The sequence below is a fragment of the Salvelinus alpinus genome, chromosome 21 (assembly GCF_045679555.1).
Source record: "Salvelinus alpinus chromosome 21, SLU_Salpinus.1, whole genome shotgun sequence".
NCBI lineage: Eukaryota > Metazoa > Chordata > Actinopteri > Salmoniformes > Salmonidae > Salvelinus > Salvelinus alpinus.
The window spans coordinates 20,651,560-20,666,339 of record NC_092106.1 but is presented as its reverse complement, the minus strand read 5'-3'; the positions used below and the strand labels follow the sequence as shown (position 1 = coordinate 20,666,339).

The 14,780-nt window shown below is 41.6% G+C and overlaps 1 protein-coding gene across 1 annotated transcript in view; it reads right to left on the bottom strand.

The window, feature by feature from the left end:
- The window catches only part of tyw1 (tRNA-yW synthesizing protein 1 homolog (S. cerevisiae)), an 80,091-nt gene that overhangs the window by 52,250 nt on the left and 13,061 nt on the right, over window positions 1-14,780 (bottom strand). The window contains 1 exon segment of the mRNA XM_071358170.1: window positions 12,673-12,805. Coding sequence (XP_071214271.1) covers window positions 12,673-12,805 — 133 coding nt within the window.

Here is a 14,780-nt window from a genome sequence, read left to right as displayed (position 1 = left end):
TGGAGGCCGACGCGTCGGATGTAGGAGTGGGGGCGGTCCTGTCCCAGCATTCTGCCCTGGACCTGAAGCTACATCCCTGTGCCTTCTCCCATTGCCTCAACGCCAGAGAGAAAAACTACGATGTGGGAAATCGTGAGCTTCTCGCAGTGAAGATGGCGTTGGAGGAATGGAGGCACTGGCTGGAAGGAGCGGAACACCCGTTCGTCGTATGGATGTTGAGGGAATTAAATAATTCCTCTAATGTACTCATTAATTAAAATCAATCTGTCTATTTATAAGAATTTGTAAGATACTTATTAACATAAAATAGACAGGATACAGTCTTATTAAAATTAGATAATAGTATTTATTCTCGGAGCACGCTCCCATTTGACCATAAACAACAGTTTATATACAAGATATGACGTCATAGGTTACAGAATAAATCTCCTCGTCCTGACCAATATAAAACAGGTTCAAAAGTTAAATTCCACTTCCCAGCGCACACACGACACAATATAATCTATTCTCCTGAAGGCTCACTATAATTTATTACCACTTTAGCAGACAACTCAAGATAATGGAAGACCTAAAAAGTTACTCACTACCTTATCTAAACATCTCAGGGCTAAGTTGGGTCAGTTCAACCATAGTTTAACGACCCTTTCTGCTTACTTTATAACCCACAGCACAAATCTCTTCTCACTAGGCGTGCAGAGTTCAATTAGTTATAGTTTTATCTAAATCTAGAAATTGTTTTAGTTATTATTAACAAAATTCCTAACAATGGACCAACCACAAAAATATGGAGTATCTCCGCACCGCCAAACGCCTCAACTCCAGGCAAGCTAGATGGGCCCTGCTGTTCACACGGTTCAACTTCTCCCTCTCATATCGTCCGGGATCCAAGAATGTCAAGCCGGATGCACTGTCCCGCTGCTATAGCCCCACGGCTATTACCCCGGAGCCCAAGACCATGCTTCCCACCTCGTGCCTGGTGACGGCACTCAGCTGGGGTATAGGGAAACAGGTCCGGGAGGCATAGTGTTCCCAGCCGAACCCCGGGGGGGTACAGACAACCAGATGTTTGTGCCTGACGCGGTCCTCTCCTTGGTCCTGGAGTAGGCCCACTCCTTCAGACTGGCCTGCCACCCAGGCTCCCGCCGGACCCTGGCTTTTGTGCGACAACGCTTTTGGTGGCCCACCATGGTCCCCGACGTCGCCGCATTCATCGCTGCTTGCACGGTGTGTGCACAAAACAAGACTCTTTGACAAGCTCTGGCTGGTCTCCTCCAACCTCTGCCTGTCCCTCACCGTCCCTGGTCCCACATCTCCATGGACTTTGTCACGGATCTTCCACCATCTGATGGAAACACCGCCATCCTGACTGTGGTGGATCGGTTTTCCAAAGCCACCCACTTCATTCCTCTCCCCAAACTACCCTCTGCCAAGGAGACTGCCCAGCTCATGGTGCAGCACGTCTTCCGGATCCATGGACTACCGGTCGACATGGTCTCTGACCGGGGCCCTCAGTTCTCGTCTCCGTTCTGGAAGGCATTCCATCATAACCTGTCTACACGAACATAATTCATTATGAATGAGTAAATCTGTTGGAGAACAAAAAAAATCTAAGGAACCTTATTACATATGCTGTGATCCTGTGAGAAACTGACACCATTTTGGGAAAATGTACAGTACCAGTCAAAAGTTTGAACACACCTACTCATTCAATTTTTACTATTTTCTACATTGTAGAATAATAGTGAAGACATCAAAACTATGAAATAACACATATGGAATCATGTAGAAACCAAGTGTTATGCAAATCTACATATATTTTAGATTCTTCAAAGTAGCCCCCCTTTGCCTTGATGACAGCTTTGTACACTCTTGGCATTCTCTCAACCAGCTTCATGAGCGATGCTTTTCCAACAGTCTTGAAGGAGTTCCCACATTTGCTGAGCACTTGTTGGTTGCTTTTCCTTCTCACTCTGCAGTCCAACACATCCCAAACCATCTCAATTGGGTTGAGGTCGGGTAATTGTGGAGGCCAGGTCATCTGATGCAGCACTCCATCACTCTCCTCCTTGGTCAAATAGCCCTTACACAGCCTGGAGGTGTGTTTTGGGTCATTGTCCTGTTGAAAAACAAATGATAGTCCATCTAAGCGCAAACCAGATGGGGTGGCGTATCGCTGCAGAATGCTGTGGTAGCCATACTGGTTAAGTGTGCCTTGAATTCTAAATAAATCACAGACAGCGTCACCAGCAAAGCACACCCACGCCATCACACCTCCTCCTCCTCCAAGCTTCATGGGGGAACCACACATACAGAGATCATCCGTTCACATACTCTGCGTCTCACAAATCACGGCGGTTGGAACCAAAAATCTCAAATTTGGACTCGAAAAGGACAGATTTCCACCGGTCTAATGTCAATTGCGCGTGTTTCTTGGCCCAAGCAAGTGTCTTCTTATTGGTGTCCTTTAGTAATGGTTTCTTTGCAGCAATTCGACCATGAAGGCCTGATTCACACAGTCTCCTCTGAACAGTTGATGTTGAGATGTGTCTGTTACTTGAACTCTGTGAAGCATTTATTTGGGCTGCAATTTCTTAGGCTTGTAACTAATGAACGTATCCTCTGCAGCAGAGGTAACTCTGGGTCTTCCTTTCCTGTTGCGGTCCTCATGAGAGCCAGTTTCATCATAAAGCTTGATGTTTTTGCGACTGCACTTGAAGAAACTTTCAAAATTCTTCAAATGTTCCATATTGACTGACCTTCATGTCTTAAAGTAATGATGGACTGTTGTTTCTCTTTGCTTATTTGAGCTGTTCTTGCCATAATATGGAGTTGTTTTTTTTACCAAATAGGGCTATCTTCTGTATACCCACCCTGCCTTGTCACAATTGATCAAACACATTAAGAAGGAAAGGAATTCCACAAATTAACTTTTAACAAGGCACACCTGTTAATTGAAATGCATTCCAGGTGACTAACTCATGAAGCTGGTTAAGAGAATGTCAATAGTGTGCAAAGCTGTCATCAAGGAAAAGGGTGGCTACTTCGAAGCAGCTCAAATGTAAAACATATTGATTCGTTTAACACGTTATTGGTTACTACATGATTCCAAATGTGTTATTTCATAGATTTGATGTCTTCACTATTATTCTACACTATTATTCTACAAAGTAGAAAATAGTAAAAATTAAGAAAAACCCTTGAATGAGTAGGTGTATCCAACCTTTTGACTGGTACTGTACATCATCCTCAGAGTATGCAGTCATTTTGCGAAACGTTGTACACTCAGAAAAAAGGGTTCCAAAAGGGTTCTTCGACTGTTCCCATAAGATAACCCTTTTTGGTTCCAGGTTGAACCCTTTTTTGGTTCCAGGTAAAACTCTTTTGAGTTCCATGTAGGTGACTACCTCATGAAGCTGGATGAGAGAATGCCATGAGCGTGTAAAGTTGTCATTAGGGCAAAGGGTGGCCAATCTCAAATATAAAATATATTTGGGTTTTTTGGTTACTATATGATTCCATATGTGTTATTTTATAGTTTTGATGTCTTCACTATTATTCTACAATGTAGAAAATAGTAAAAATAAAGAAAAACCCTTGAATGAGTAGGTGTGTCCAAACCTTTGATTGGTACTGCATGTGCTTTCATTTCATTGTGTCTAGGAATTTATAGCCATCCATTTCCACGATTATGTCTGTTGAGAAATGTAAATATTAGTGATCAATATCAGAGAACGTTTTGTAATCTAGGTCTAATTGCTACAAAAAAAAATTTATAGGCATCAATTGGAAAGCCTCATATCCACCCGCAATAACTAACTGGAGGACTGAACTACAGTATCTAGCTACATCCCATTAGACTCTATATATTATAAAATCAAACAAACTACACATATTTGACAAAAGTTGGAATCTTTGGTTATATTAAAGATATGTCCTCTTTAAAATGAACTCTGGGATAAAAAAGAAAAAAAATACTCCGTTCTCTTTGTATTCACACTGCCCTTGCCTTTGAATGAGGACTCAACTCTTTTGCCAGTTCACTTCACCTTTTTTGAGGTCCAAGTCCTCTTTGCATTCACATTGCTATGTTAAGAAATTCCATCAGAATGTGCTATCAGACAGCTACTGTAGATATACCGACTTATACTTTGGAAGCTAATAGATTGCATTTTCTTTAAAGATGAGACAATCATTGTAATGCGAAGATAATATTAACATGTAAATATTATTGGTAACATATTAAATAACAGTAGAATAACTGCAGAATAAATAATGTAGGCCTAATTAAAAATTGTATAGGCTACTGCCCCTTTAAGAGCTAGATCAGATTTTGTACATATGTTGTGATTCTCACCAAATATGTTCTCTACACACTATTTAAACCCCACAATCGAATAAACAGTTTATGAAGCTCTCTTAGCCTATCGATCAACATAATGCAAACAAATAACCTGGACCTCTTGTCAGTACAAAACTCCACACATATTATGGCATTTCTATGCATCCTTGACAACCGCTAATCAATATCCAAAAACAGCACACGTTTTTTCCGCGAACAGGCACATCAACTTCTCTCTCCAATGTGAAGGGGTTAAGGCAGGGGGAACGGTGTTGCAGTAGTCTAGTGTGAGAATAATGACAAGCGAACCTGCGGAGCTTTGTGTTCACATGCCCGGTTCAATTCGGGGACTTTTTTGAGGGGTCCGAGTTAGAAAATAAACAGCACTGAGTTCACAAAAATTGTCTGAAAGGGACCAAGTCTGAAAACACCCTTAGATAATATTCTGTATAGTGGGTGCTTTTTTTGTTGAGTTGTTTCTATTTGTGAATGTCAGTTTGTTTTGGATTGATTTTTTTGCCTTCGTGTTTTTCTTTGCGTATCCCTCTGTGAGAATGAATGTATGTGGATTTGTGTGTGGGGGGAGAAGGGAGGGAGATGTATATTGATACTGTGTGAGATTACATTTGACTGAGTTCTGTGGAAAAACAATTAAAAACAAATTGTCAAAACAACAAAATGTGTAGATAAATTGCAACTTTTGTAATGTTACATGGTAACAACATAGTAATACTGATTGCATAACACGTGAGAAGGCACTAGACCATTTGCCAATAGCATTTAAAAAAAGTATGATGTGTGATTTCCCAAGAGCAAAGCCTACACATTCAAATTTGCAACATAACTTCAAAAGGTGTTGAGGCTGAGTGTGATATAAGTATACATGATGATGAAGGGTTGTCCATACCAGCTGTAGATTGGACTACTCCTTTACAGCGTTTCAAGCTCTGACAGCCCCTTCTCTGAAGTCAGCCCCATCAAACATAATACTTTTATTTGTCTCTTTTAAATCATTGTGATACATGCCAGTGCTTTTATATCAAGGGTTCTTCATAGGTATTCAAGGGGGGCCTTTCCATCTATGCATTTCAAAAGACACAGCATTTATGAGAAGCTCTATTTCAGTCCTGTGTGTGAGGTAAAACAGCATGATACAGACGCCATGAGAGAGGAAAAAACGCATGACATTTCAGGTGGTGAAATGTTGAGTGCTCATAATGGCTGCATTGACAGGTCATCTTTCATCCTAGTAGGATACCCAGCGTGCTTTGGTTACTGTGCCGCTAACTATAGCCTTGCCCACCTTGGAAACAAAAGTCAGCCATCTTGTTTCAGATTTATGTTCTTCAAAAGTGAGTAATTATTGATCTCACTGTTCTCAGGACTGGTGTCCTCCTGTTATTGGATAGGTTAAAGCCTGGTGTAATTGAGCTATGCTGTAAAATAAAGTAAATAAAATGTAACTCAGTCTATTGCACTGCTAGCAAAGGCCCAACGATATGATGCACGATGGGGGATTAAGATGCATTTAACATTTACCCAAACAGTAGGGGGCTGGCTATCGATCCAGGACGCCTCCTTTACACCCACAGGAAATCCATTGTACCACGCACAGTCAGAAACACACACGCACTAAATCATGTTCTTACCCACAATCCCCGAGCACAGGCTAACTACTGTTTATTACTTGTTTGTCGACCCATGTGGGGCAAATTCGGAGGTGTCGGGAGCTGGAGCTGTTGTTCCAACTCAGATAAATTACAATTCTGCTGAAGACTGGCTGGTGCTGGATGCAGCACAGAGAAGAGAACAAGGCCTAGTGGGAGTTAGTGTTGAGTCTAATCTGAGGGCCCTTTCCCTTCCGGTGTTCATTAGGTAAAAACCTACACTTCAAATGCCTCAACTGCCTTTTATGTCTGTCTGCACAGAGAGAGACCGAGCGAGGTAGACGGGAGGGAGGTAGGCTTTGCTCCTCTCCCTCTGTGGATCTGATTAACTATACACCTCTATTTGGAGAAGCTCATGTGAACACCAGCCAGCCACAGAGAGAGATGACCTCCAAACCTGCGCTGCTGTACGGCTTATAGCCACCCACTCCAACTGCAGTCATCCCCTTTTCACACTGTATTAATCTCCCACGGCAACATGAAAGTAATCAGACAGTCACCAGTCTACCCATAAAACAAGAGTAACCCATATCCTTACAATTGAGATGTGAAGGTACACTATATTGTCCATTTTGTTGGGTTCTAGTTTGAAATAACTGCTATGCTAGAAGTTAATGGTTACATGTATGAGGAATGTATGTGGTGGGGTCAATGGAGGGAGGATAAGAAGTATGCGTCTAGAAAGTTACGAAGGGAAGAGGCAATCACTTGGTTGCGGTCACTAATAAGGTTAGATAGCTGTGGATTAAATCAAACTTTGTCACATGCGCCGAATACAACAAGTGTAGACTTTACCGTGAAATGCTTATTTACAAGCCTTTAACCAACAGTGCAGTTCAAGAAGAGTTAAGAAAATGTTTTCCAAGTAGACTAAAATAAAAAGTAACTCGATAAGAATAACGAGGCTATATACAGGAGGCACCTAGTAGTGTGGGGAATGTGGGCCGAGGTCAGGTCAGATGAAGGGAGATGGAACAGTTTCATTACACACATTACATAACTTCCTGCCTAGCAACAAAGATGCAGTGTTTAGAGGTGCAATGAGGAGATTCCACCTAAAGGAAGGTATAAATACTTGTGCTGGTGGAAACATGTCTTTGTCCTTTCAGCTGATTGACCCAGTGGGTGAACGAACTTGATTCAAGATTTGACTAGTTGTTCGTTAGGTTCTAAATAAACAGAGTAAAAAAATAACCGTTTCAACAAAATAAAATGTTTTCACTTCCCACAGAATTCAAAGAGACACTGAGATCTTCCTCCCTTATCAACAATGCTGGGTTCTCTGGGAAACCCAGTAGGCCAGCGCTACACTATCAATACACACAATACAGGACAGGATATGAACTGAGCTGAGTTTCCCTTATCTCTTTCCCCTACTCAGTCCTGTCTGAGAGCTCCTCTACAGACCTGAAATGAATAATACATTTTACATCGACAAATACCAAACTTTTCAAATCATTAAGGCTCAAGTTTTAGGCTAATACTGATGAAATAGACAAAATCTGTAGAGAAAAGAGCTCAAATAAAAATGTTGGCTATGTTGATACAAAACTTCAATTTGTTTCCCGATGTGCTGGGACACCTTCCTAATATTGAATTGTGCCCCCTTTTGCCGTCAGAACAGCCTCAATTCGTTGGGGCATGGACTACAAGGTGTCGAAAGCGTTCCACAGGGATGCTGGCCGATGTTGACTCCAATGCTTCCCACAATTTTGGGTGGTGGATGATTCTTGATACACACAGGAAACAGCGTTGCAGTTCTTGACACTCAAACCTGTGCGCCTGGCACTTACAATCATATACCGGTCAAAGGCACTTCAATCTTTTGTCTTTCCCATTCATCCTCTGAATGGCACACATACACAATCCATGTCTCGATTGTCTCAAGGCTGAAAAATCCTTCTATAACCGGTCTCCTCCCCTTCATTTACACTGATTGAAGTGGATTTAACAATTGACAATAAGGGATCATAGTTGGTCAGTCTGTCATGAAAAGAGCAGGTGTTGTGTACACTCAGTGTATGTACAGTATATATACACAATACATACAGTACCAGTCAAAAGTATGGACACCTACTCATTCAAGGGTTTTTCTTCATTTTGACTTTTCTACATTGCAGAATAATAGTGAAGACATCAAAACTATGAAATAACACATATGGAATCATATAGTAAGCAAAAGTGTAAATCAAATCTACATATATTTTAGATTCTTCAAAGTAGCCACCCTTTTTGCCTTGATGACAGCTTTGCACACTCTTGGCATTATCTCAATCAGCTTCATGAGGAATGCTTTTCCAACAGTCTTGAAGGAGATCCCACATTTGCTGAGCACTTGTTGGCTGCTTTTCCTTCACTCTGCAGTCCAACTCATCCCAAACCATCTCAATTGGGTTGAGGTCGGGTGATTGTGGAGGCCAGGTCATCTGATGCAGTACTCCATCACTCTCCTTCTTGGTCAAATAGCCCTTACACAGCCTGGAGGTGTGTTGGGTCATTGTTCTGTTGAGAAACAAATGATAGTCCCACTAAGCGGAAACCAGATGGGATGGCGGATCACTCCAGAATGCTGTGGTAGCCATGCTGGTTAAGTGTGCCTTGAATTCTAAATAATGTGTCACCAGTAATGCAGCCTCACAAGATCATACCTCCTCCATGCTTCACAGTGGGAACCATTTACATTTACATTTAAGTCATTTAGCAGACGCTCTTATCCAGAGCGACTTACAATTTGGAACCACACATGCGGAGATCATCCGTTCACATACATAACCAAAAATCTCAAATTTCGACTCATCAGACCAAAGGACAGATTTCCACTGGTCTAATGTCCATTTCTCGTGTTTCTTGGCCCAAGCAAATCTCTTATTATTATTGGTGTCCTTTAGCAGTGGTTCCTTTGCAGCAATTCGACCATGAAGGCCTGATTCACACAGTCCCCTCTGAACAGTTGATGTTGTGATGTGTCTGTTACTTGAACTCTGTGATGCATTTATTTGGGTTACAATCTGAGGTGTAGTTAACTCAAATTAACTTATCCTCTGCAACAGCGGTAACTCTGGGTCTTCCTTTCCCCTGGCGGTGAGAGCCAGTTTCATCATAGCGCTTGATCGTTTTTGCAACTGCACTTGATGAAACTTTGAAAAAGTTCTTAATATTTTTGATTGACTGACCTTAATGTCTTAAAATAATGATGGATTGTCATTTCTCTTCGCTTATTTGAGGTCTTCTTGCCATAATATGGAGTTGGTCTTTTACCAAATAGGGCTATCTTCTGTATACCACCCTTACCTTGTCACAACACAACTGATTGGCTAAAAACCATTTAGAAGGAAAGAAATTCCACAAATTAACAAGGCACACCTGTAAATTGAAATGCATTTCAGGTGACTACCTAATGAAGCTGATTGAGAGAGTGCAAAGCTGTCATCAAGGCAAAGAGTGGCTACTTTAAAGAATTTCAAATATAAAATGTATTTTGATTTGTTTAACACTTTTTTGGTTACTAGCTGATTCCATATGTGTTATTTCATAGTTTGGATGTCTTCAGTATTAGTCTACAATGTAGAATAGTAAAAATAAAGAAAACCTTTTGAATGAGTAGGTGTCCCCAACACACAATACCCCATAAACACAAAGCAAAAACGGGTTTGTTCTTTCATTAAAAATAAAAAAACATTTACATAAGTATTCAGACCCTACTCAGTACTTTGTTGAAGCACCTTGGGCAGTGATTACAGCCTTGAGTCTTCTTGGGTATGACGCTACAAGCTTGGCATACCTGTATTTGGGAAGATTCTCCCATTCTTCTCTGCAGATCCACTCAAGCTCTGACACGTTGGATGGGGTAGCGTCGCCGCCCCATCCAACGGTCTCTCCAGAGATGTTCGATCAGGTTCAAGTCTGGGCTCTGGCTGGGCCACTCAAGGACATTCAGAGACTTGTCTCGAAGCCACTCCTGCATTGTCTTAGTAGTGTGCTTAGGGTCATTGTTCTGTTGGAAGGTGAACTGTCATCCCCAGTCTGACATCCTGAGTGCTCTGGAGTAGGTCTTCGTCAAGGATCTCTATGTACTTTGCTCCGTTCATCTTTCCCTCGATCCTGAATAGTCTCCCAGTCCCTGCCGCTGAAAAACATCCTCACAACATTGACATTAGCAAACCGATCGCCCACACCACGCCATACACATGGTCTGCGGTTGTGAGGTCGGTTGGACATACTGACAAATTCTCTATGGTAGAGAAATTAACATTAAATTCTCTGGCAACAACTCTGGTGGACATTCTTGCAGTCAGCATGCCTATTGCACAGTCACTCCAAACTTGAGACATCTGTGGCATTGTGCTGTGTGACTGAACTGCACATTTTAGAGTGGCCTTTTATTGTCCCCAGCACGAGGTACACCTGTGTAAAGATCATGCTATTAAATTAGATTATTGATATGCCACACCTGTCAGTTGAATGGATTGTCTTTGCAAAGGAGAAATGCTCACTAAGAGGAATGTAAACAAATTTGTGCACAAAATTTGATATAAATAAGCTTTTTTGTAGACCTCCACAAGTCTGGTTCATCCTTGGGAGCAATTTCCAAACGCCTGAAGGTACCAGGTTCATCTGTACAAACAATAGTACGCAAGTATAAACACCATGGGACCACGCAGCCGTCATACCGCTCAGGAAGGAGACGCGTTCTGTCTCCTAGAAATGAACGTACAGTACTTTGATTTGCACGTTTCACACCAATCTCAGAACAACAGCAAAGGACCTTGTGAAGATGCTGGAGGAAACAGGTACAAAAGTATCTATTTCTACAGTAAAACCAGTCCTATATCGACATAACCTGAAAGGCCGCTCAGCAAGGAAGAAGCCACTGCTCCAAAACCGCCATAAAAAAGCCAGACTACGGTTTGCAACTGCACATGGGAACAAAGATCGTACTTTTTGGAGAGATGTCCTCTGGTCTGATGAAACAAAAATAGAACTGTTTGGCCATAATGGACCATCGTTATGTTTGGAGGAAAAAGGGGGAGGTTTGCAAGCTGAAGAACACCATCCCAACCGTGAAACACGGCGGTGGCAGCATCATGTTGTGGGGGTGCTTTGCTGCAGGGGGTACTAGTGTACTTCACAAAATAGATGGCATCATGAGGGATGAAAATTATATGGATATATTGAAGCAACATCTCAAGACATCAGTCAGGAAGTTAAAGCTTGGTCGCAAATGGGTCTTCCAAATGGACAATGACCCCAAGCATACTTCCAAAGTTGTGGCAAAATGGCTTAAGGAAAACAAAGTCACGGTATTGGAGTGGCCATCACAAAGCCCTGACCTCAATCCTATAGAAAATGTGTGGGCAGAACTGAAAAAGCATGTGCGAGGCCTACAAACCTGACTCAGTTACACCAGCTCTGTCAGGAGGAATGGGCCAAAATTCACCCAACCCACTGGGAATGTGATGAAAGAAATAAAAGCTGAAATAAATAATTCTCTCTACTATTATTCTGACCTTTCACATTCTTAAAATAAAGTGGCGATCCTAAGACAGGGAATTTTTACTAGGATTAAATGTCAGGAATTGTGAAAAACTGAGTTTAAATGTAATTGGCTAAGGAGTATGTAAACTTCTGACTTCAACTGTATGTCTATGGGTTAAATAGTAGTGTTCATTACTCATGCTCAGGTAGCATGTTGACAAGCAGTAAGCTAGTATGTTGTAAGAGGGGATGAACTACTGTAACAGGTATGTCAGTCTACAATACCTTACTACCATATTCTACATGACCATAGAATGATATTGCTCAATGCCATCCCAAATAGTGTACTGCAAACCAAATGCAGGTGAAAAAGGAAGTCTTCCAAACTAAGACTTCTGAAAGCACAAAAGTATTTTTCTGCTGAGCAGAGGCAACCAACCAGTGGATTGATTAGCATGTTCTAGGCATTAGAGCTCTTTTACAAATGCAGGAAGGAAATCTATAAATCTATTACACCTGCCATATTGATGCTCACCACTATGTTGAGGACCACGAGTCAAGGCTATAGCAGTGGGGAGAGGAGAAGAGAGTGAAGTCTCCAGAGACGGCGCCGGCAGGAGCAGCAGTGGAGAGAAGGTGTTAAACCGCGTTAGGCAACACACACTCCCGGCATTAGCCCACTCCTCTCTGCATAGCAACACACACACTCCATCCTGGCCCGTTCCTCATCCCGTTAGACAACACACACACAGTACCTCCCCACCCTATGACCCCATTATTATTCTTCTAGTGACTTATCACTTTTTTCCCTCAGTGTCTCTGTAGACAAAGGTTAAGGACATGCTGCTCTGAAGCATCTGGTGCTGTGGATCTGTTTCAAAGCAGATTATCGAAGCTGGATAATTTATCCACCGAAATGGCAGGTATGAAGGGAACTATAGAACCAACGATGGTACATCAGTTACTGATGCCATCTGTTTTGCAAAGTCCTAAAGAGAGTGTTTTATAAAACATGGCTAGAAGTAACATTCCACCATGTAAATTATAAGTGCATGCATACCTGGGCACTTCAGTACGGTAAAAAGAAGTGCAACCACAATTCCATTATATTTCTCTAATGCTTCCAGTGTTAGAGTACCTTGACTATATTTCTGTAGTGATTATGGTGTGCACTGCAGGTCTGCTCCTTACCTTGCTTAGTCAGGGCCTCCCTCAGGGCAGCAGTGATCAACTCTCTCCTCTCCTCCTTTTCCTCAGCCTTCATCATTCCGTTCAGCCTGGACAGCTTCACAATCTGTCCATCCTCCTGGCTCTGCTCTCTCTTCTCTGCAGGAAAACACACACAACTCTGGGTTGGTTTGTTTGCCCCAACACAACCCTGGGTTAGTTTTTGTTTGGCCAAACAAAACTCTGGGTTAGTTTATGTTTGCCCCATAGCAGGGCATTGAAAAGGTGCTTTATTGACATAAACGTAACTACTCTCACACTGACCTTCAATAACAATTGGACAACAATACATTTTCTTTCACCCATGACAGTGATTGTAAAAACAACTCTTGGATCATTAAAGGAATAGTTCAAGTTCATCCAAATTACTAAATTACTACACACCCTGTAAGCAGTCAATGGACAAGTTATGACAGGAATCTATGATTTGGTTTTATTACCCTGTCACTGTTTTCAAATTGCTTACATTTTGGATTTTGTGGCACCAATTCCATTCAAGTCAGGGACGGTACCGATACTAGCATTTTTTGCACATTATGTCCAAATCATCTGAAAGTATCAAACATGTATTGGGAAGCTCAACAAAGTCACTTATCGATGATTTGAACATGATGCGCAGAAAATGCTAATATCGGTACCATGACTTCAATGGGATTTTTGCCACAAATGCTAAAACGTTAGTATTTAGAATCAGTGCCCTAAAAAACTAAACCAAAGCATGGATTACTGTCAAACCTTCTCCATGTACTGCTTACATGGTAAGGAAACCAATATGTAACTTTGTAATTTGGGTGAACTATACCTTTAAAAACACTACCCCTCTGATCACGACAAGCAAATTTCAATACCACAGACACCAGTGAGACATGTATTCCATTATGTCAATTGTCTCAGGTCAAACCACAGACAGCAGTGGGAACATGTCTTTAAAACCAGTATTTACAAATAATACACAAGACATATTATTTATAGACCAAATGACGTGTGATGTTACGTCACTGTGTGTGACCATATGGGCATCATCTCTGAATAGGCTAGGATTAGAATGGCCCCAGATCTGTATGTGCATGACAACGAACCATAGACATTGACTATGCGGCACTAAACAGAACTAGACCCAGGATGGGGTGAGATAAGTTTGGCAAATGTGATGATGCCCAATCTGAGGCATCAACCGTCTTGGCCTTGATAATTGCTCTATGCCCGACAGGGTTGTCCATTAGGCTATGCACTGATATTACAGCTGTAAATCTCACCACCTGAACAATGCTGACAAAAGGGGGCCTGCTTTAGGACATTGCTCTACCAATCACACAGACATGAATCATGCTCCTCAGCGATACACTGCAATGCTGACAGTGGCGATACTGATTCAATTAAATGTACAGTCCAGAATAGAAGGTCTTCAGGGCTGTTACCTTGTCTGCTGCTACAGGGAAAAATCAATAGAACAAAAAGTACCACAATGGCAAAACAAAAGGGTAGATTGATTCCAAACAACAGCAGGCAGACAATTACTTCAAACACCTGTTGAATTTTTGTGATGCAATATGTCTCCAACAGATGGATAACTCTTGAAAGGAGAGGGAACAGAATTTTGGCCCAGCAAATTTAGACATTTGATAATTGCTAGGGTATTTCAAGCAAAGTTGAAAGCACTTCATCTGAAATAAAATAACTCCCAAATTCAGTCTTTGATTTTTGACTGGACTGTGAAAATCAAGGGTTAAGTGATTTTATCTGAAGTGTCATGACTTCTTGGATGACAATGGACACTCACAGAGTCATATACTGTAGATCTCTATATGACTGGATGCCCATGGAGCAGTGACTTTTCCCCAGCCTCGCCTTGCAGCTACTAAGCAATTCCTGACAGACAGGAAGACAGATTCCCACCAAGCTGATGTTGACACTCATCTTGTTGATTGACAGATTAGCTACTCGCTACTGTAGCCAAGACCTAATGAGAAAGTCTAGCTTTCAAAGGGAAATCCCTGCAGTTAATCAATCAATTAAGCAGAGCTCATCAATCAAAACTTAACTCTGTTAAATAACCATCAAGCACAACCACA